This window comes from Colobus angolensis, unplaced genomic scaffold (genome assembly GCF_000951035.1).
Source record: "Colobus angolensis palliatus isolate OR3802 unplaced genomic scaffold, Cang.pa_1.0 Scaffold68, whole genome shotgun sequence".
In the NCBI taxonomy this organism is placed as follows: domain Eukaryota; kingdom Metazoa; phylum Chordata; class Mammalia; order Primates; family Cercopithecidae; genus Colobus; species Colobus angolensis.
In genome coordinates, this window is record NW_012120487.1 from 2,156,293 (window position 1) to 2,180,928 (window position 24,636).

The 24,636-nt window shown below is 36.9% G+C and overlaps 1 protein-coding gene across 2 annotated transcripts in view; it reads right to left on the reverse strand.

Annotated features, from left to right (window-relative positions):
• Positions 1–24,636, reverse strand: part of AGBL4 (ATP/GTP binding protein-like 4) — a 1,493,990-nt gene that overhangs the window by 734,137 nt on the left and 735,217 nt on the right. For both annotated transcript variants that reach the window (XM_011926237.1, XM_011926236.1), the window contains exon 4: positions 22,123–22,217. In XM_011926237.1, coding sequence (XP_011781627.1) covers positions 22,123–22,217 — 95 coding nt within the window. The remainder of the gene's footprint in view (positions 1–22,122; positions 22,218–24,636) is intronic.

Sequence of the window (24,636 nt, forward strand, 5' to 3'; positions counted from 1 at the left end):
ATATCTGTCTCTAAAAAGTATAGGAAAGGTTTGATTATAAGACATCTATGATAGAGCTTAATATAATTCTTGGTATGTAGTATATGCTCAATAAATATTACTTTTCCTTCCCTTTTTCCACCTATTGCCCACCACAACATCCAGTGGTGGTTCTCAGAAAAGAGTCAACTACTCTGCTCTGAGCAGATCTTGTCAGCATGTCTGGTGCCTTAGGACCCAAAGAATCTCTTTACTCTGCAGTTGTCAGAGAGACCAGTTTTTGAAGCCACAGAGATATAGGTTTGCATCTCAATTCCCTCACTTTCAAGCTGAGTGTGAACTCAGGAAAATCCCTAAACTTTCAGAGGCTCTGCTCCTTCATCTTTAAATAAAAACATTACCTATGCCATAAGTTTCCTGTGCTATGAAAATTAATGCAGGAAAAGCATGGAATGGAGGTCCTGATCCATCATAAACAGTCAAACTGCAACTTTTTCACTTAATTATTAAGAATTCACGAGGGTTCCTTTGTCTGCCCAGTCTAAGCTAAATATAACGGGCAGAAATTTAAAAGAATGCAACCAAAAACCTATCTCCTGGTCTCCAATAGCTCACAATCAGAAATAAGGAAGGCTAAAGAAAACGTAGGGAAGTATCTAGAAATGCATTTAGAGATATCTCCTCACAGTGCATTTAGTTTTAACGGGATTCCATTGTGCTATATGGCATAAAGGACAAACATCTTGGCATTGTGAAAGGTTTTTTTTCAGAACAAACAAAAGAATCAATCAATCAAATCTAAGCATTATAGCTGAGTCTTAAAGGTCATCTCTAACTCCCTGAGATGATAGGATCCCCACTTCAACATCCTCTAAAGAAGACAGAGTGCTCAATGCCTCCAGAGGCACCAAAGTCCTCACTGACAGCTTCTGGTTGCTGGAAAGTACAAGCTCACATGGAAGTACAAGATATTTCATTTATTTAAGTGGCTTCCTCATTCCTAAGAAAGTTCTTTGAAAGGAAAGATTAAATTTTTTCAAAAGATAAAACTAAAATGCAGAATTTAGAAAGGAGAATGCACTATCAATAGCCACGAACTTCTCTTGCATAATATTCCCTTGCATCACATTTCACCATTTACAAACCACATTCTTATTTACTGTCTTATTGATAATCCTCAAAGAAATCTTGTGAGGAAAAGTATCTTTGCTATTTAAAAATTTATTTTTTTCACATTTTAATTTTTCTTTGAAAGAGAATTTTGTCTTACAATCAACACAGTATTTCCTTTTGTCCTGAAAAGATCAATATAAACCTCATTAAATTATTGTACACTGGACATACCTTAGCATAAAAACATATACACTTTTTAATTTTTAGAGACACTGGCAGCTAAAACACAGATAAAGTGTTTAACCCAATGACCCAGAGCAAGTGAATGGAAGAAGCAGGGCTGGAATAACTACTTCTGCATAGCATTCTTTTTTACCATTCAGCTCTGGTTCAGGGTTAGCAGGCAAGACTGCTCTTACTAATGGAAGGGCCTAATTCCTAATTAGGGCCTCTCTGAATTATCTAATTGGAAGAACCATTCTGTCAACCAAAAATATCACTTGACCTATTATTCTGTTCATTCTAGGGTCTGAAATTTACATCTTTGGCCTTCTATCAGTCTATATAATTAATCCCTTATACAATACCCATACTATATATGTCTTTAGATATGTACTATATATAACTTTATGCCCCACCTTATTCCACAAAGCATTTTAGGTGACCTAAAGAAATGTAAACCATAAAATTGTAAAACTAAAGGATACAACTTAAAAAAACAAAAAACAAAACAAAACAAAAAACAAGATTAGAAAAACTAGAGGCAGGGAAAACAGCACAATCAGAAAGGCCATGGGGCCTATCCAGAAGATATTCTTAGGTCATGAACTTGGCCACAAATTTCCTAACACTTATAACAAAAATAAAGACTTATTCTGTGGATATGCATGTTCTGCATATACAATTTACCTAAACTCATCCAATAAAGCAAAATTTATTCCCTAAAGTGAGCTCATGTGGATCTTTATATAGGGAAATTGATAGATGCCATGGCCAATGATGTCAGTGAAGTTCCTAAGAGGAAATGCATGAACTTTTTTTAAGATTATTTTTTGTGGTGTCCCTAGATAAAACATTAAAACAAGTCCTGTGAAAGCCAACTGTACATTAGACAAAACCATCCAAAACAATCTTGTCCAAATGCATGGCTTCCTTATGATAAATCTTTATTTTGTAATAATTCATATAATGTATACAGTAATAGATGGACGGCTCATTCTCTAAACAATCATCCAAAAGTAACATTTAACAAAGTAACTCATTTTGTTAATAAGTAGAAAATAATGAACCCAGAGTGTAGTTTTTGGCAAGGGTCTAGAGTACAGACATTGTGTTTTTTTATTTGAGGGAAGACCTATATCCTCAAACAAGTGTGGCTGAGTTCCACAGAGAGTGAGAAGCCTAAAAAGGCTCACCTGTCAGAGAACATCCCATATCCATGTGGAGAGCCTTTTAATAGTGAGAACTTACAGCAAGATTTGGTAGTCACATTTAGCTGCTATTGATCTTTAATATATTGTATATTACATTTTGTGCTTTATCAGTTAAGACCTGGGCCTTTAGACTCAGGACACAGAAAAATAAATTTCAGTAAAAGAGTGAGTTGAATCTCAGAAGGTTTTAAGGCTGAGCCTTTAAGTTTAGGAATGAAGAGTTGGGTACCTGGAAATACCAAGATGGTAAGAGAAAGGAAAATATTGAATAAGAGGAGAGTATCACAGAAGGGGAGAGGAAGCGAGACTTGGTGATATAATGGGAAGGAGGAGGATTTATCAGTGCAAATAACAGTAATGACATTTGTTTCCTGTTTTACTGAATATTCTAAAGCTTCTTATACAGATATATGCATAGAAGGTTTTCTGACAAGTGTAAAAGCTTATGTGGGGCAGTCATTTTTCATTTTAGTTCCTTCTCAGCTGTTATGTTTTGTTTTTTTGATGCTTTCTGTTGTGTTTGAAATGACTTCTTACAAGACTAACTATATACTTTGTGAGGCCTAGTGCAAAATGAAAATGTAGGCCTCTTTTTCAAAAATTATTACTAATTTCAAAATGATAGCAGAGTATTAAGCTGGGTATGTGACCCTTCTAAATGCAGGGTCCTGGATGACGGCTCAGGTTGCATGCCCTTAAAACCAGTCCTGGATTCTTTCTGTTCTCTGGATGTAAGCAGCTGTTCACTGAGTGTTACTAAATTAGGTCATTAATATTTCTTATGTATTAAGGGAAATAATTTTAGGCAGTTTTACATCAGTTATTGACAATCCCTTCCTATCTTTCTTCTCTTCCCCTTGATGTCTGCCCATTGATTCTGATAGTAACATGCTGTGCTACTGATGACAATTTCAGGGAGTAAGCATGGCAATAAGGAGTATGACGATCTTTCTCTAACACTGATGCAGGCTTTATTATTAAATCATTGTGTGGTCTTGGGCTTAATTTGACTTTTATGAATTTCAACTATCATGTCTGTTAAAGGAGAACATCTGCCATACTACCAAAGGACAGTTGAGAGGATCAAATATGCTTTGCACATAGTATATGTTCAGAAAATATTGGCTAAAGAGACACAAATCTGTATCATTGACTCTTTCCTGTGAAGTCTATGCTTTCTTTCTCATCGGGAAGTCTATTTCATAAAGATGCATATACATCCATTAAAGGGACTTCAGTCATCAGTGAGCAAATAGAAGAAAAGTGGACGAAACAGAAGAGTAGGGAAGGAGCTTTGAAAGGTCACACACCAGGCCTGATCACATCAAATTACAATTGGCTGGCCGGACGCCGTGGCTCACGCCTGTAATCCTAGCACTTTGGGTGGCCAAGGCAGGCAGATCACGAGGTCAGAAGATCAAGACCATCCTGGCTAACACGGTGAAACCCTGCCTCTATTAAAATACAAAAAATTAGCCGGGCATGATGGTGGGCGCCTGTAGTCTCCTCTACTTGGGAGGCTGAGGCAGAAGAATGGCGTGGAACCGGGAAGCGGAGCTTGCAGTGAGCCCAGATTGCACCACTGCACTCCAGCCTAGGTGACAGAGCAAGACCCCCTCTCAAAAAAAAAAAAAAATCCAACTGGCCTTGGGATTTAGCCGTACCAAAAAGCTCAGTTTCCCTCTGCTGTGCAACCAAAACAACATGGGGCCAGCTCTGTAGCAGGCCCTGTGCTGCACATCAAAGGTAGAGAGATAAGTCAGACACAGTCTCTACCCTCTAGAGATTCACAGTCCAAAAATGGTTCACTTAGAAAAGGAGTAAAAGGAGAAAGTTAGGTTGGGATAAGTTGATAGTAAATTGTAGCACTGAGCCTTTTAATAAGGTTCATGATACATCCAGCATCTGAAGAGCGTACATGTATGTGCATGTGGTTGTGTGCCCATGTACAAATGAATACTTCTCTGTGTGCTTACACTTGTACATGTAATAAAAGAGCAGATACTGGGAAAGTTATTAAAAGGAAAGCAAAGTAGTCAGATGATGCCAATGTGATAACGGAAAAATAAGGAGGGCCGTAAGACTCATTACTGACTCTTTTCATTCACTAGTTTATTCATTCAATCAACCAGAATGTATTGGGTACATCTACATGCAAACTACTGGGTGAAGAATTATGCACACATCCTACCTTAAATATTGAATTTATTTAAGTTTCTTTCTTGTCCACTAGACTATAACTTTCTCAAAATCAGAGACCTTATGTATAGCAACATAGAAAATATCTGTGGAATTGAATTGATAGTGAAGAAATAGAAATTATCTTCTCTTGCATATCTTAGAATGCTCTGCTCAATATCCCATTCTTAAAAACGGAAAGGGCCACAACTGCAAAGAAACACACTACTTAGCTTTCTCCAGCGATAGCCAGAACAAAATACTAAGGAACCATGCAGAGAAGGCATTACACAGGCTTCCAGTCAGGCGGATTAATCACAGAGTTCCACCAGTCCCGAGGTGGGACTGCTTCACGCTGATCCCACTTACCTTAACAAGGATAGGCTCTCCAGGTGGGGTGAAGCTAGAGAAGCTGCCAAACTGGCTTTGGTAAATTATTCTCACATTGGCACAGCTCACAGAATTCAGTTAACTGGAAGTTAATTTTCAGTAGGCAAACTCTGGTGTGAGCCAACTATGACATAAGCAAACTGGATTCCCTTGGATTATAGGGTCATCTCAGATATATGTTCCATTTCCTAGGGGATATAAGGGCTAGTGGTCACCAAGAATCATATTTGACTCTCCTATCTAGTTTACTGCAAGTCAATCCAGAGCCAGTAGTGTCTGAGCTACAGCAATGAAAGGTGCTCAGTACAAAGAGAGCAATCAATCAGCTTGAGAACTAGATTCACATTAGTACTGGATTTACTGACTGGTTTCTAATAACTAGGTACCATGTTGAGTGTTTTATGTTATCTTCTTCTATTTCTCAAGATAATTTGAAGTTTAAGGATGAGAAAACTGAGGCTCAGGGAGATTAAGTAGCTTGTCTGTCTTAGCTGGAAAGTAGAACTAGAAATGAAACCTAGGTCCATCTGTTAACAAAGTCCACACTCTTTCTTTTAAGTATCTTTAGGCAATGCAACAGCAGGCCAAAGCAATCTATTAGTGCCACACATTTTCAATTCATTCACATTTCCAGCCTTAATGCATAGTGAGATGAGATGCAAAACACCAAAATCCTGGAAAATCAGTGTGTGCATAATACTTAAATAAATGTTTATGATAATGAAAGGATTAAGGTGCACAATGATATTAATATTTAGGGAAATTAGACAAAATTGATTTTATCTACTGTAAGCAATATTGAATATTTAATGATCTTCTCTGTAATTATGCCTATTGGAGCTGCTATGGAAAGCAAGGGGAGTCTCTTCTCACAATATAGCACATCTCTGGAGTTGGTCTGAACCATCACCCATGTCTTACTAACAACAAATCTCTATATCCTTCCTTAATGTCTCTCCTGATCTCCAGATTTATAGGTTCTACCGCAGCTGGATGCTTTGGCCTGAATGTTTCAGAATTTCTTGTGCAAAAATGGACACATTTCTTTCCCTCGCTTCAAACCTGCTTGTCCTTCAGTAATACTTATTCTTTCACCATCTCTGTGAATGGCACCGTCTTCTACTTTAGCCCCTAAACAAACAACTAAGAGTCTTCCCAAACTCTTTAGTCCCCCTTTTCCCCAATTACTAGGTCCTTCCTTAAATTCAAATTTCTATCTTTGAAATATGTACATGTCCTTTATAGTTGTCTTAGTCCATTTGTGATGCTATTAACAAAACTTCATAAGCTAACTGGCTTATAAACAATAGCAAATTATTTCTCACAGTTGTGGAAGCCAGGAAGTTCAAGGTCAAAGTGAGGGCCGATTCAACATCTGGTGAGAGCCCTTTCCCTAGTTATAGCTTTGTCCTCACATGGAGGAAGAGGTGGCCTCTGTTAGAAGAGCACTAATCCCATTCACCAAGGCTCCACCCAAATTACCTAATCACCTCCCCAAAGATCCCACATCCTGTTACCATCACCTTGATAAACAGATTTCAACACATGAATTTTGCAGAGATACAAACATTCAGACCATAGAATACTGCTTATCAAATTTTGTAATATTTATTTTGTGTTTATTTAAATAATATTTGTTCCCTCTATTAGACTTTCAGTTTTATCATAAGAACAAAATCTCTTTTTTCTCATCATTTCATCCTCTGCACCAACAATGATGTTGATACACAGTAGGCATTCAATTATAACATGTAGATAGGATGAACAAATCAATTTCTTCCTTGCTATCCCTGGTGCCACACACCTAAATTAGACTCGTAACATTTTTTTTTTCACCTGGGTTACAACAAATGTGTCCTAACTCATCCCTGATTCATCAAAAAAGTCATCTTCCATTCTTCTGCAAGAATAAGCTTTCTCAGGTGCATATCTGATCACTGATCCTGTCCTTTGTTCCCCAAGAGCCCATTCAATCAAACAGCTTGAAAGTTGGTATACCCTCACCTTGTAATGAAAACCACTCTGTACTATAAAGTAAGAAGCCTTATGTCTATGTGCAGTAGACTTCTGTAGCTTATTTAGCATATTCTAAAATTTCTTACATCACAAACCCTCTGAGGAATCAGTTTTATGGTTTATGTAGAAATAATTTTAATACAATATCAGTATTTTCCTAGGTGCAAAACTGAGTTCTGATCTCATCATAAGACCCCTGACTTAGCTGCATGACATTAAACAATCACTCAGTATTCATGGCTGCAGTGCCCTATTCGCTAATCTTTAGCCATACCTTTATTATGCTGGTAGCAGGAGCTTGGAGCTCCTGTTCAAGAGTCTCCTGTCATCTGCAGTCTATGTTGTTGCAGATTACTCCCCCTTCCTTCCTTACATCCTACCTTTCTAGCACTCAAGTACATGAGAAGCCCCAAATTCAAAGATCTCTATCCCATGATATCCATAGCATATTTTCATGTGGCATTTATTGTCTTACATTAGAACAGAGGAACATGTATCAGTCCTGTCTTCCTTAAAAGCCTGAAAATTACATAAGCACAAGGGAAATATGTTATTAATCTTCATGTATATAAAATACCTAGTACAGAGAAGGCATTCAGTAAATATTTACTAAAGTCATACTATAAATATTTTGTGAACACTTGTTATTTGCCAGGTACTGTTCTAGGTGCTTAGGATACATGAATACACAAACTAAAGATTTCTAACTTTGTGAAACTTACATCTTAGCAGGCGAAGACTGGCAATAAGCGACAAATTTTAAAAGTAAATTATACATGTTTATTTGAATATGTAAGGCTATAACAAATGAAAAACAGAGCAGGGTAAGAGAGAGCAATAATGGTCAGGTGAACGTGCTTTGAAATTTTCGATAGGATGAGTAGGGTAGATGCCATTGAGGAGAAATTAGAGTAAAGTCAAAAGAGGTGAGGGAATTGCTATGTGAATATCTGAGTTAGAAACTTTCCAAGCAAAGGGAACAGCCAGTGCAAAGACCATAAGGCAGGATTGTCTGGCATGTTTGAGGAACAGCAGTGGTCAGTGAAACTGGATTGCTGTGAGCAAGAGGGAAAGTGGTAAGAGATGAGGTGAGTAGAGGTGTGCAATGATGTGACTTGTGTTTTAAAAGATCACTCCACTGTAGAGAACAGACTGTGAATACAAGGGTAAAAGCAGGGGTCAGTTCGGAGGTCATTGAAGTAATTCAGAAGAAAGATGGTGGTGGCTCAGTTCAGTTCAACAACATTCACAGGGCATCTACAGTTTCTGGCTCTCTGAGGGTATAAAGATGGCAAAATTGTCTCCTCCTGAAGGAACTCACAGACAGCAATATATTCCTAACCTAATTTCCAGTCTCATCACCTAGCACAGGACCCAAGCTCAGCTCATCTTCTCCATTCTCAGCACGCAGTATAACAGTCAACCAAAATTGCTCATTATTTTCCAAACACACCATGCTGTCTCATGCCTTTGCAATACCCTTCCTGTTGCCAGGGATCCATTTCCCCAGCTTGCTAAACTCACAAATTGCAACTCTTTCTTCAAGACTCAACTCAAAGGCCAATTTCTCAGATAAGTTTTCCCTAACAACCTGTGAAGAATTGGCTGTGCACCTTCCTCTTTCTTTCCCTGGCATCCTGTGCATACCATGAACCAAAGTGTATTATAAATAGATTCCTTTTAGACTGTAAGCCACAGATACATGATTTATTCGATGTCTACATCTAACAAAACTATTTGCCTTCAGTAGCTCTTCACTAAACACAGAAAAGAAGTTAGAAAGGAAGAACATTTTTTAAAAAGAGTAAGGAAGGAAAGAACTAATACAAGTCATTTATGAAAGGTTGCCAACATGGTCTAGAAAAACTACCTGCACATGGTCCTGTTTAAAGAAACAACTGGGAGCAAGCAGGGTAAGAACCATGCAGGTTCTCGGCATATTTCTCAGCAAATGTTCAGCTCCAGAAATGCCTTGAAATTAGGGTAGATGACATGGTCAGTGGGAATCAGTCATCTGTAAAATTCTTCTGATCGGAAAAAAACATTTGCATTTCTTGATCAAATTCAAAAAAACACTTGTCAGTATTTGGGTCCTGACCTTTGAAGATTGCCTGAGCTGTAATGGGGACACAAATATGCTGAGCAGGACAAATGAGTAACCAGATCTGCTTTGGGAAGTGACTTGGCACTGGCTGGGGCTGGCTCTCATAGCACTAGGCCAACACCAGGGCTGAGAAGAGGCTGAGAAGCTCTGGAAAACTAACAATGCCTGGTGTGAAGGATAATGTCTAAACTAAAGGCACGTGTGTAGGGAAAGCAGCTGTCGTGCTGCAATGGGTGACTCACCCCACCTTATCTAACTTAATCTACTCAATTACACCAAAAGCTAGATATAATAATCTTTTATAGACACAAAAATTGAGGCATAGAGATACTAAGCAACTTGTCAAGAGCCATACTGATACCAGGTAGAGCCTGTCTTCACACCTGGGTCTGTCTTCATATCTCTTTCAGTTCAGGACTGAAGCTACTCATGCAGCTGCTCAGCTTAGGAGTATGGCTTTGGCCTGAGAGGAGACTCAAGTTCCAGACATGGTTCTCTCCACCTTGCTTCTATGCCTCTAGGCAGATCATGTCTCCTCTCTGAGCCTTGTTTTTATCATTTGTTTATTGAGAGTTAGGGTCTGGTGATCATTAAGGTCTTTCCAAAGTCTGAAAATCTATATTTAGTAAGAATTTTAAGGATGCTACTTTCTTCTCTCCTTCCCCTTCCCCCTTACCATACACCCACAAGCCCTCTCAAGAAGCAGTGTATAAAGAATCTTTTTATACTATCCAGTTTGGAAAGAGAAGTTTAACAAAGGGTAGAGCCTCCAGAGACATTATCACTGTTGATTCACTCAGAACTACATATATCCTCCCCACATTTAGTGTCTTATCCACTTTGTTTTTGTCAGGAAAACTCACCCTCCGCCTAGCAAAAGAGAGCTGCCTTTATCTTCCTCAATTCACTTTTTAAAAATCTATCTTGGGGTTTCAGTTGCACTAAAGAATGCTATTCAGCGTGTAATTGGAGGAAATATAATAGAAATATTGAAATAAAAATAATATTCTTCTTAATATATTCATTTTAATTGTTCCTTTTCTTCTCACTAGAGTGAGTGGGAGGTTATCCCTTCTATTTCAGTTAACTCTTCTTTCAATGACTGGGTACAAGAACTCTCCAGAGAGCACAGTATGAAAATCATCTAGAGTGGACAACCTCACTGTGCCCTGTGTGAGGAAATGGTGGCTCAGAGAGGTTAAGTTACTTACTCCTGGCTCATTCCATGAGTTAGTAGAAGACGCAGAGATAAAATATAAACTCAAGTCTATATTATCTCTACCACACTACCCTATTTCTAGTTGAACATGTTTCTTTTTCTCAGGTCAAATTATTCATTTTGAAGGATTGATTGATTGATTGATTGAAATGGAGTCTCACTCTGTCACCCAGGCTGGAGTGCAGTGGCACGATCTTGGCTCACTGCAACCTCCTCCTCCCAGGTACAAGTGATTCTTCTGCCTTAGCCTCCTGAGTAGCTGGGATTATAGGTGCCCACCACCATGCCTGGCTAATTTTTTTTGTATTAGAAGCAGGGTTTCACCATGTTGGCCAGGCTGGTCACAAACTTCTAACCTCAAGTGATCCACCTGACTTGACCTCCCAAAGTGCTGAGTTATAGGTGTGAGCCACCACACCCAGCTCATTCTTAAGGATTTCTGGAGTTCTTAATTTTATTACATCTATGGCTATAAAGGGCTCCTCTCCATTTGTCTTCTCACCCCTCATTCAATCTCTGGGAAGTCTCAGATCTTTCTGGGAATTTTGACATTCTATAAAATATTTGTATCGTTTTGGGATATTTTTGTGGAGAGAGGGTAGTTAGGTGAAGTAGTGTGGGTTTTCTTTTGTTGCTTTTTGTTTGGAGATAATTCAAAAATTCTCATGAATTTGGAAAAATGGTTCAGAGAGGTCTTGTGTGCTCTTCACCATGGTTCCCCCAAAGTTTCTCCAAAGGCTGCATCTTTTATTAGTATAGTACAATATCAAACAAGGAAATTTACATTGGTACAATATGTGTGTATAGTTTTATGTAATTTTGTCACCTGTAACCACCACCACAATTAAGATACATAATTATTCCATTGCCAAAAAATCTCCCATATGCTACCCCTTTGTAGTCAGTGATATGGTTTGGTTGTGTCCCCACTCAAATCTCCTCTTGAATTGTAACTCCCACAATTCCCACATGCCATGGGAGAAACCCAAGGGGAGGTAATTGAATCATGAGGGGTGAGCCTTTGCTGTGCTGTTCTCCTGATAGGGAATCATGAGATCTGATGGTTTTAAACAATGGGAGTTTTTCACACCTGTAATTCCAGCACTTTGGGAGACTGTGGTGGGCAGATCACAAGGTCAGGAGATCAAGACAATCCTAGCTAATCAGCCTGGTTGACAGTGCAAGTCACTGTATTATAGAAAAAAAAAAAAAAAAAAAAAAAAATCTCGGCATGGTGGTGGGTGCCTGTAGTCCCAGCTACTCAGGAGGCTGAGACAGGAGAATGGCATGAACCCAGGAGGCGGAGCTTGCAGTGAGCTGAGATCGTGCCACTGCACTCCAGCCTGGGTGACAGAGCGAGACTCTGTATTAAAGAAAAAAGAAAGAAAAAGAAAAAAAACAAAAAACAAAAAAAAGGGAGTTTTCCTGCACAAGCTCTCTCTTTGCCTGCCACCATCCATGTAACATATGACTTGCTCCTCTTTGTCTTCCTCTATGATTGTGAGGCCTCCCCAGGCATGTGGAATTGTAAGTCATTAAACCTCTTTTTCTTCCCAGTCTTAGTTATGTCTTTATTAGCAGCATAAAAACAGACTAATAGAGTCACTCATCCCTTTTTTCCTCAATATTACATTTTATATATTTCAAGTCCTTTTACCTTTCCACATGTAATTGTGTTAAATATTTCTTCTACATATACTGAGAACCATGTCAATGTTATACTTTTTGCTTCAATATAAGGCATATTTAGAAAACGCAGAAAAAAGGTCTATGGTATTTACCTACATTTGTATTCTTTTTGTTGTTGCTTCTTCCTGATATACCAAGAGTCCTTTTAAAATTTTCTTTCTGTTTGAAGAGCTTCCTTTTATCCATTCTTTTAGAATAAGTCTGCTGGTGACAAATACCTTTAGTTTTATTTTATCTAGAATGTCTTGATCTCTCTTTCATTCTTAATGGATATTTTTGCTAGATAAAAGGGTCCGGATTGACATTCTTTTCTTTTAGCATTTGAAAAACATTGTGCCACTTTACTCAGGCTTCAGTAGTTTCTGATGTGAAGTCTGCTGTATTTCAGTTTTCTCCTATTGATAAGGTATCATTTTTATCTTATCGTTTTCAAGATTCTTTCTTTGTCTTTAATTTTCATACATTTAATTATGACATTTCTTGGCATGGATTTTCTGTTTGAGGTTTCCCTGGTTTCTCAAATTTGTAGGTTTATGTGTTTTGCCAAATTTGGGATGATTTCATCCATTTTAAACATATATTTTTAGTCTCATTCTCTCCTGTCTTTCTGAAACTCCAACGGCATGAATGCTATAATCTTTTGTTAGCATCCCATAGGTCCCTGAGGCTCTGTTCATTTTTCTTTTAAGACTGTTCTTTTCATTTTTGTTTACAGTGGGTTACTTCTGTTGTTCCATATTCAAGTTCACTTATTCTCTTCTCTGTCTTCTGTACTTGGCTATTGAGCCCATCCTTAAGTGGGTGGTGGAAAGTCACATTCCCCATGTGATCTGACACCATGAAGAGGAAGGAGGGAATTTCATTCACCCAGCAGAATGAAAGTCCTGTTTCTTATTTTTTTCTGACACCACCTACTGGGGAGTGGGATGGTGGCAAATACAAAAGTCTATGCTCCCCACTAGCCCTTTGTTGGTGAAAGTAGAAATGTGGATGCAGTTTCTTTCTTTTCCCCACTGTGTTTGGCTGGAGTAGGTGATCACTGTCTCACAATAATCTCTCATGCTAGACTGCCCTTTTTCTGGTCCTTTATTTAGTATGAAAATATTTTGGGGAGCACCTTTTATTTTTCTGTACCTGTAGCATTTCCAGGTTGCCAGCTTCTCCAGCAACTATTTTGACATACATATGAAAAAAAGGAAACCCACAGAACTCACACAATACCATTTCTTAGGTCCTAAGGAACCTAAGTAGTCTGCCCTCTTCTCTCCACCTTTCAGAGTTTTCTATGTTTGTTTCATAAATGCTGCGCATAGTTTTAGCTGCACTCTAGAAATAGAGGGAAGTGTGTCTACTCCATCATGTCCCAGAACCAGAATGTAATATTTTACCTTTTTTTAATGCAGAAATATGCATTTTTGAAAACTTGATTTTATGGGATTACATTAATGCCAATATTCTTAAGATACAAAATTTAAATGAAACAACCACAAAGATCATTTTAGAGCTCCTAAAGTAACCATTTTTTTCAATGCCAATTTTTAATGCTGTCCAAATTACAATAAAACTGATGCAGTAGTAGACCAATAGCAACATTTTAAATTAGTACAGCATTTTTGGAGAACATGTATAATAGGAGTTTATAGACATTAACCTTACAGTCTATCTCTTAGAAGCTGCTCATAAAAAAAATTTTAAAAACCTAAAACCTATATGGTATTTATTATCTATTATACTTTAGAAAAATATGGAAAATCTAAATACCTAGCAACAGGAATATGATACAGGAAATCATGATACATTAAAAAAGTAGAAATAATTATTATTCAAACATGGTGTGATTAACACTTAGAGAAAAATATTAAAATTTTCTTGGATACAATGTCAAATGAAAAGATCAACATACAAATGAGTATATACATTTAGTTATTTCTGTGTTAAATGTGTGTAAGAAAAAAAGTAAAAAGGAAAATGTAAAATGAAAACTAATCATTAGGTTTAGTGGAAGATACTGAATTAATTAATTTATAAATAGATATTTATTGAATACCTGTTATGTACCAGGCATAGTTCTAGATGCCAGAAATATAGAAGTGTATACAAATGACAAAAATCCTTACCCCTATGGTGCTTACTTTGCAATATAGGGGGAGACAGGTAATAAAATAAATAATACATTACAGTTTGTTGGATGGTAATAAGTGCAATGTAAAAAATAAGACAGAAAAAGAGAATAGGTATGTGTGGAACAGAGGGTGTAATTTAATTTTAAATGTATGACTTTTTTAGCTGTGAGAAAAAATTAAGTATGACTTTGTTTCACAAAATATTAATTTATAAATTTATAATTTCTCAAGTGAAATATAAATTTTTGTTTTTAATAATAGAGTAAAGCCCCCATTATTTCAGAAAAGACACCATTAATTTCAAAATTTTAAAATTTTGACAGGAGCAAGGCTAAACATTACTACATTAAGATTTATAGAAAGTATGGATCCATTGCTATGTGTATATATCTCTATCACTGCATTCCATTCAAAGAATGTTAAAATTATGTTTACTTGCTGTCTATCCCATAAGCCTATATCTTTTTCATTTAATTTTGTAGCCAAATGTTTGAGAGGGCTGTCCATATTTATTGTCTCCATTTCTTCATACATTCTCCATCCTCCAACTCACTCCCTCATCCACACACCTTGGCTTGAACTCCTACCACCCACCAGATCACTAAAAGTGCACTCACCAAAGCCTCTCAAGACCTCCGTGTCACTACATGCTTTAATTATCTTTGACCTAGGTAGCAGTTGGCAATATTAGTCCCTCCACCCTGTTAAATAAGACTTTGCTCTTTGGTTTCCTGACACTACATTTTCTTTTCTTTTTTTCCTATCTCTGTGGTTAGTCCCTCTCATCCTCCTTTGTGGGCCTCTTATCCTCTACCTAGCCTTTAAATGTAGAGATTTCTCAGAGCCATATCCTAATCTCTCTTCACATGGCCTCCCTGAGAAATCACATCTTCTCCTACCATTCCGGTTATCACCTGTAGACAGATGACACCTTAATCTGTACTTCCATATTCCTCTCTTGAGTCTCTTACCAATATACCGTTCTGCCTACCTGACATCTCCGCTTGGATGTTTTCCAGGCACTTCTAGCTTAATGTTTCCCAGGCTAAACTCATCATCTCCCCTATCCAGCCACATCTTCCTAAACTGTTTCTCCTCCTATGGTCCCTACCTTCAGTAAATGACATCATCCCTTCTGTTGCTCATGCCAGAAAATCTGGGAACCATCCAGGACTCCTCCCTCTCTTTTACTCTCCACATCTAGTCAACCACAAACTTAAATTGATTCAATCTTCCATTATCCCTGAAAACCATCCACTGTTTTATCACTGCTGTTACCACCCCAGTCCATCATTAGCTGTAGCCTAAGGTATATTGCAAAAACACCCAAATACTTTTCATCCTCTCCAAAATATTCCCCATTCAGCAAGACTGATCTTTGTAAACTGCCAATCTGATCATGTCCTGCCCCAATTTAATCCTTTTAATTTATTTTCATTGTCATTATAATCAAGTCCTACTCTTTAGCTTGATTTTATAAGGCTCACCTCAATCATCTCTCCAATTACTTTCTCCTCAGAATGTAATGCTTCAATAATGCTGGCCTTTTCTCATCAAAGATAAAATGTCCTCTCTCACTTTTTTGGCCTCCAAACGCATTCTGTTTCAGCTCTCAGTATAAACAATACTTCCTAAGGAAGGTCTCTTATCATTGGTGTATATGAAGTCTTAAATGCTATGTAGCATTTAAATTATAACTGTTACTACGAAGTTCTCATTAAAACAGTTATCTACTAGAGTTACATATTTAATGTTTAGCATAGTAGACTATATGCTGTGAGACCATGAAATATATCTCTCTTGTCACTGTTATGTTTTAATGCCTTGCATAGTTCCTAGTTCATTTTAACCACTCAGTAAGCAGTTATTGATAAGCAGGAGGGAAGAAAGAGAGGAGGGAGGGAAAGAACAAATAATAGTAAGTCTTGGGTGAATCACAAGAAAGGAAAAAAACAGGAAATTTGTGTTTTTTGTTTTTTTATTATACTTAAGTTCTAGGGTACATGTGCATAACATGCAGGTTTGTTACATATGTATACTTGTGCCATCTTGGTGTGCTGTACCCATCAACTCGTCAGCACCCATCAATTTGTCATTTATATCAGGTATAACTCCCAATGCAATCCTTCCCCCCTCCCCTCTCCCCATGACAGGCCCCGATGTGTGATGTTCCCCTTCCCGAGTCCAAGTGATCTCATTGTTCAGTTCCCACCTATGAGTGAGAACATGCGGAGTTTGGTTTTCTGTTCTTGTGATAGTTTGCTAAGAATGATGGTTTCCAGCTGCATCCATGTCCCTACAAAGGACACAAACTCATCCTTTTTTATGGCTGCATAATATTCCATGGTGTATATGTGCCACATTTTCTTAATCCAGTCTGTCACAGATGGACATTTGGGTTGATTCCAAGTCTTTGCTATTGTGAATAGTGCCGCAATAAACATACGTGTGCATGTGTCTTTATAGCAGCATGATTTATAATCCTTTGGGTATATACCCAGTAGTGGGATGGCTGGGTCATATGGTACATCTAGTTCTAGATCCTTGAGGAATTGCCATACTCTTTTCCATAATGGTTGAACTAGTTTACAATCCCACCAACAGTGTAAAAGTGTTCCTATTTCTCCACATCCTCTCCAGCACCTGTTGTTTCCTGACTTTTGAATGACTGCCATTCTAACTGGTGTGAGATGGTATCTCATTGTGGTTTTGATTTGCATTTCTCTGATGGCGAGTGATGATGAGCATTTTTTCATGTGTCTGTTGGCTGTATGAATGTCTTCTTTTGAGAAATGTCTATTCATATCCTTTGCCCACTTTTTGATGGGGTTGTTTGTTTTTTTCTTGTAAATTTATTTGAGTTCTTTGTAGGTTCTGGATATTAGCCCTTTGTCAGATGAGTAGATTGCAAAAATCTTCTCCCATTCTGTAGGTTGCCTGTTCACCCTGATGGTAGTTTCTTTTGCTGTGCAGAAGCTCTTTAGTTTAATGAGATCCCATTTGTCAATTTTGGCTTTTGCTGCCATTGCTTTTGGTGTTTTAGACATGAAGTCCTTGCCCATGCCTATGTCCTGAATGGTACTACCCAGGTTTTCTTCTAGGGTTTTTATGGTATTAGGTCTAACATTTAAGTCTCTAATCCATCTTGAATTAATCCTCATATAAGGAGTAAGGAAAGGATCCAGTTTCAGCTTTCTACTTATGGCTAGCCAATTTTCCCAGCACCATTTATTAAATAGGGAATCCTTTCCCCATTTCTTGTTCCTCTCAGGTTTGTCAAAGATCAGATGGCTGTAGATGTGTGGTATTATTTCTGAGGACTCTGTTCTGTTCCATTGGTCTATATCTCTGTTTTGGTACCAGTACCATACTGTTTTGGTTACTGTAGCCTTGTAGTATAGTTTGAAGTCAGGTAGTGTGATGCCTCCAGCTTTGTTCTTTTGACTTCGGATTGTCTTGGCAATGCGAGCTCTTTTTTGGTTCCATATGAACTTTAAAGCAGTTTTTTCCAATTCTGTGAAGAAACTCATATCCTAAATATATATGCACCCAATACAGGAGCACCCAAATTCATAAAGCAAGTCCTTAGAGACTTATAAAGAGACTTAGACTCCCATACAATAATAATGGGAGACTTCAACACTCCACTGTCAACATTAGACAGATCAACGATACAGAAAGTTAACAAGGATATCCAGGAATTGAACTCATCTCTGCACCAAGCAGACCTAATAGACATCTATAGAACTCTCCACCCCAAATCAACAGAATATACATTCTTCTCAGCGCCACATCACACTTATTCCAAAATTGACCGCGTAATTGGAAGTAAAGCACTCCTTAGCAAATGTAAAAGAACAGAAAGTATAACAAACTGTCTCTCAGAGGAAATTTGTTTAATAACATACTTCAGACTTTAAAAAGTATTTACACATTCATTTCACATTTGCTTCTTATAACAACACTGGGAGAAAGTGTTATTATGTACTTTTTATAGTGAGAAAGCGGGCTAATGAAAGAGGTAGTATGGCTCATCATGTTATTTCTTCCACCTGAAATGTCATTTCCTTAATTTTATCCACTTTCCATTCCTTGAGATATAGCTGAAATATCACCTGCTCCTTAGCATGTCTCCTTTTCTCGTCACGGCCTTAATAGTATAATTTTCTATATCTTCTCTAATCCCACTGCATGCTTCGCTAATGATTCGCACAATGTTCTCTACATTGTACCTATTTTTGTGTTTCATTCCAACTTCTAAAAAAGTAAAATCTTTAAAGAAAGAATCCTAATCATCCTGATATTAATCACCACAGGATCTAGCACAGAGTAGATGATCAATAAAAATATGTTAAATGGAAGCCATCTCTAAGATCTAGTCCAGTCTTTTCAATCTACTATAATGAAAAGGCCAATTCAGTAAGTTATTTCAGATTATCCAAAGGCCACACAATAGCACGCTACTCCTTGCTTCTTTTTGTCTCCTTCTTCCAACATCCCCATGATAGAATATGGGAGGAACAGTAAACTTGGACTTACGTGGTTTCTAGTTGGTGCTAACACTTACTAGTTACGTAAATACTCCCAGCCTCAGTTTCTGCAGAGGTGAAGATACAGTTCCCAGCTATCTTGCAATGCCAGTTCCTAGCAGTGTCTACCACATAGCAATGAACACTCTTAAGAAATATTAATGATTCATGAGTCTTGGACACTGTTAAGAAATATTAATAAGTTATGACCATCGGAAACCTGATGCTACAGAGCCCTAACCACAAATAGGAGTGAACTAAAACAGGCAGAAAACTTCTGAATCTTCCAGCTTCTCCAGTGAAGATGAAGCTCTTCACTGGAGCTTCATCTCTAGCTCCAATGAAGCTAGAATGAAATTCAGCTTCATTCTAGAAGCTGAATCTTCCAGCTGCTAGATGTCCCCTCAAGGCAGAACAGCCTTGAGTGGCCACACATTTATATAATGGTTTGCCAGTTGTATCTCATGTTGATTGGCTTTCTATAACTAATTAACTACCGGTCTATGCTAAGACTTGAAGGCCTTGGTACCTGTTACAGCCCCCTATAAGAGATGAAGAAGAATGTTTGTTCACCCTGAAAAGGTGAATAAAGGTATTTTCCATATAGATATGTAAATACACATATATATACACACACACATACATACATGTATGTATATATATATACACACACATACATATGTGTATATTCCAAATTATATATATAATATATATATATAATATCCAGGAAATTTCAGATTTCTAGTGTTTATCCTGAAGTAGGAATTTTTCCATGACTTATTTGGAATATCAAAGGAGGTAATACCCTAGACAAGGAAAGTATTACAAACTTTTTTTGTTATAGTGTTTGCCTTGGTATTGGGAAAGCTAGAATTAGAAAGACACTGGAGAAGATACTATAAATTTGAGATCTACAAGGTATTTTTCAGGTTTGAGTTAGGCCATTGCCGAGATTCCTAAATTGGGATAGACTCCTTGGAGCCAATAAAATCTAATATTCTGAGAGCCCATAGCCACTTCCTTATCAAATCCTGGGAACACTTATGAAAATGGCTGCTGGGAGATAGGTTCAGGTGTAGGTAACCTACTCAAAGCATAAAAGAAACTCCTAGACACAGAGCACCAACGTGGAAGAAAGGATGTTCAAAATACAACAGTAGCAAGGAGAATAACAATTATGATTTGCACAGATTAGTTAATAAAAATTCTAAACGTAAAATTCCCTTTTGGAACAGATATTTTATAGCATATTCATCCTGTATCCCAATATCTAGAACAGTGCATAGCACATGAAGGTGCTCAATGAAGTCCTATGAAGTTAAAAAAAAAATCTAAACATCTGGCTTGAGGAAAGGAAACTCTGAAGCAATGTAAGTTGCTTTGTATCCAAGTTCTGGGGATGGTAAGGTAAAAAATAGGAGATATTACATATACAAAAAATGTGATGTGTTATAGTGCTTTATGCCTAAGTGACTTAATAAACTACAACAAACTCAATTCTGAAACTTTAGGCTCGTTCAGACCATTAGAGGAGTCCAATGACTGGACAATGGCTGCTGCTGAGTGCCTGCCAATATTGTGTAAGAGCATCAACTTAATTCTAAAGCATCCTAATCCAAATGTAAGGACCCGTTATTTCAAAATCTTGTCACGAGCCCTAGCAGAGAAGACACAACATAGTTCATGAGAAAAAAGAAGCAAAGTGAAATAATTAAGGCTTCTGCATCTTCAAAAGCACAAAAAAGAACTCCAGAACTTAACACTTGGAAAAAATGGATGGTGATTATTGTTGCTGTACAAGATCCCAACACAGAATATGGAAAAAGATATACAATGTCACTTTGAAGGCCCTCATGAGCAAATCAACAGTGATGTCCTTTTACTTGCAAGGTTTAAAGTACTCATCTATATATATGCCTATTAAAAGAGAAATGATTTCTATTATTATCTACTTGGGCTGGAACCAGAGACTCAAAGCAAAGGCCTATCCCTTGCCCAGAAGGACTGAGAGAAGGAGCAGCAGATTAGTTGATTTGACACAGGAAAGCAAATAATCATGCCCAGGGAGATATTTTTACCTTTCATAAACAGTTTTTATTATTGTCATCAAATGCCTATACTTTTATAAACCTGAGCTCTTCAGCCCAACATTTATAGAAAATTGTGAAGTATCATTTGGAGATAAAAGCACAATTCAATATTTATCAATTGCTAGTTTTCCATAAATATAGACATTTGGAGACTATCTTCTCACTAGTCATTAATATTTGAACAGAGATCAAAACTATAACAATATTAACAATTCCTTGCATTTATATAGGGTTTTATATAATACTATTAATAATAGATGCCATCTGTTGAGCACTTAGTAAGTGCCAGGCACTTTACACGTACATTCTCATAACAAATTCAGTTCATTTTAACAGGCATTCACTTAACACCTACTGTGTGATAGATGAATAGATTAATAATACTAGGTTTTTGTCTTTGAGGTCTTTCATTTTGTTGTACTCAATCAATGTTTGTTGAATGAATAAATGAATGAATGAATTGGTTGAAAAGGTATTATGGGGTAACATAAATAACACAGGGCACTCTCTTACTCTTCATGGTCTTAATAAAGTACTTAACTTTTCCTTGCCTCAATTTTTTCATCTGTAATATAGGGATATTTAAAAGTTCCTTTGCAAAAATGTGGAAATAGTAACAACAAATATAAAGCATCTGACCCAGATGGCTTTTTAGTAAGTGGGGTAGTTACTATTACTAGTATTATTAATATTATTACCATTATTATTACCATTATTAACCAATCCTATCCAACTCCCCTCCTCCTCACTATAGCAATGGTACAAATAGAACTTTAAAATACACACACAAAACACAAAAACCATGCAAAGCAAGAGAAAGCTACTGAACTGTAGTTCCTAATGTCCTCCTAGGTTATTATACATAATCTATGCTTAGGCTAGGAAAAGAAAAGAACCAACTTTATTTATGTCTCCAAAGATACCATGATAAAAGCCAAACAGGACAGGAAGCTTATCAAATAACTGACTGTCTTTTCTCATAGTTGAATGCTGATCATTCCAAGCATAGGACCATATTTCCAACATTCTCAAGAACAGTACCCAAAGAATGGCCATACAGAAACCCATCCTTATTCTTCTCAGTGACAGTAAGTCTGATCCCCCTCTGTACAGCAGATAAACTTGAGCTCTGGGTAAAATTTTCTTTTTTAAAAGAATTATTTTTATTTTTGGGGGAGTCCATTAGTAGGTGCGTATATGTATGGGGTCTGGGACCAATTTTCTAACCAGAAAGGAGTCTCATTCTGTAGATCACTTACCATTTTGGTCTGCTGGTAGATTTCACCATAGGGGCCATCCCATCTCTATAGAGACTCTTGGTTTTACTGAAGTTAACAATGTTGAAAATGACCCTCTGAAAAAGAAAGAGGGAGAAGTTCATCTTAGGACTATGCTATGCAAATTGCAACTTCCTGATAATTAAGACAGGAAATAAGAAACAGGGTTAAAGGCAGCCATATGGACTAGCAGCCAACTATATAGTGAGAATACACAGTGCTCATGAGAATGTAATGTGTTTGTGCCAGCCAAGCATAGTAATTATGCATTAGCTCTGGAACCTGGAAACTTGAATTTTAGTAGCAACTCTACTGCTTTTGAGTTGTGTGGCCTTGCCAAGCTACTAAACATCTGTTTCAGTATCCTGATCTGAAAAATGGGAATAATAACAGTACCTACTTCATAGGACTCTGATGAGAATTAAATTAATATACGTACAGTATTTGGAAACATACTTGGTACATAATGAATGTCATATAAGTTTTAGTTATTATTAATTGTACCCTTTCTTTTGGCTGACCTAGAATTTACATAGAAATAAATCATATTATCATCAGGGTAAGAGCAGTATATTTAAAGCTCAAAAACACTAAAAATAGTAACTAAGAACAAAATTGAAATTAAAAGATTCTACAACTACTTGAAACCCCTTTGACTAGAACTGGAGAATATATATCCTCTTCTGTACCCTCTTTGTTATTTTCTACTAGTGGTCGGGGTACTAGGCTCAACTCTAATCTTAGCATACGTTTATAGCGCCATAGGTACTTGGGTAAATCTCTCCCCATCTCTGGGTCTTATCTTTAAAATGAGTGATTATGACATTCTAGATGCCTTTCCAAGAGGATAGTATAATTTTAAAAGATCAGATCTTTGTTTTAGCAAACAACTTTGTGGTAAGAGGGGAGGGAAGATTGTGAAAGAGAAGAGAAATGTGATAAAAAGACACTTGAAACTACTGAAACAGTCCAAAGGAGAGATGATGAGAGCTACAGGTAGAGCAGCCAGAATACCTCGAGAGAAGAAAAGATTTCAAGAGGTTACCACAGGCTAGCCTTTCTATCCAGGGACAGTGAAAAAAACAAAAACATAAAAATTCATGTATTATTTTATTCAACAAATATTTATTGTGTGAGGTATTATATAGTATCAAGCGACAGTAATTTTATATACTTTTTTAAACATTGGAAATATTCTCCTATAACCATAAAAAATAAATACGAACATCTTCATTTAATAAATGTAGAAACTATGGCTCAGAGAGGTTACCTAACTTGATTGAATTCATACTAGTAGATGACAGACTTGATATTTGAATTCAGGGGATAAACTGATAAGATGTCTATGATTTTTACTCTTGAGTTAATCACTAAGATTCCAAAATTCCATAAACCTACACAAGTCTATTTTCCAGGGGCAAAAAATAAATTTAATGGTAATTATTCAAGTCTTTAAAATTTTGTTTTGTTAAAAAAGAGAAAATCAAAACTATTTCCTCTGACCTCATGTTTAGGACTATAATAAAATGCTTTGTCCCATGAAATAAACTTTGAGAGATAACTTGTGTTTTCCTTTCTCCCAGAGACCCAGCCATTTACCCCATCTCTAGGCATTTTAGTTTCAGGCCTCTCTTCTGTCATTAAATTAAGTCATCGAGAATGTCCAAGGTTGTTTCATTATTAATAACCTAGATCTGCCTTTTGTCAATTCAATTACTTCACTCAGGGACTTGGCTAGTATCTGATTTAAGAAAATCAATATTGAGGGGACAAATGGCCTTTGAACCTAAGAGGGCATAACCCCCCGCCCCCTGCCCGCTTTTTTTTTCTGAGATTCCAGTTGTCAGATCCATTTCCAGTGAACCTGGAAGCCATACTGCACTTTCAGCATCTAGATTATTGATAAATACAGAGAGAAAGCTAATAAAGCAATGATGTAAACATGTGAAGCTAGAACAAAGAAATGAGAAATAAAGTGAAATATACACTGATCATTCACATCCTACTGTGTGCCTAGGAAATTTCCCAGGTATTTTAAATATGCTATATTATTTGCTTAATCCATTTATAAATAAAAGTTTATTTTAGCCCAGTTTTAGATGTGAGGAAATTGACTCTTAAACAAAGTGGCTTGTCCTCCAAAAATTCCCAACCTATTGGTAGAGCTAGGACTTAAATCTTAGGTGTTTTGACCATAAAGATCATACTCTGTCTATAATATTACATGGAAACAGTAACATCATTTCTTACCATTCCCTGTTCAAGTATTTTTTTATGTTTTCCAGCCATTTAGCAACATCGCTTGTGGTAGAGAGATTCAAAAGTATATGAAAGCAGACAGTACAGGAAACACTGAATTTCCATATTTTATACTTAATCATTAGTTTTTACTCAAAATGAATAAGAAGACGTGGCATCCATAAGATAATGGTAACCACAACAATAATAATAACAATTTCTGAGCACACACTATGTACCATAATCTGAGTTAAGCAC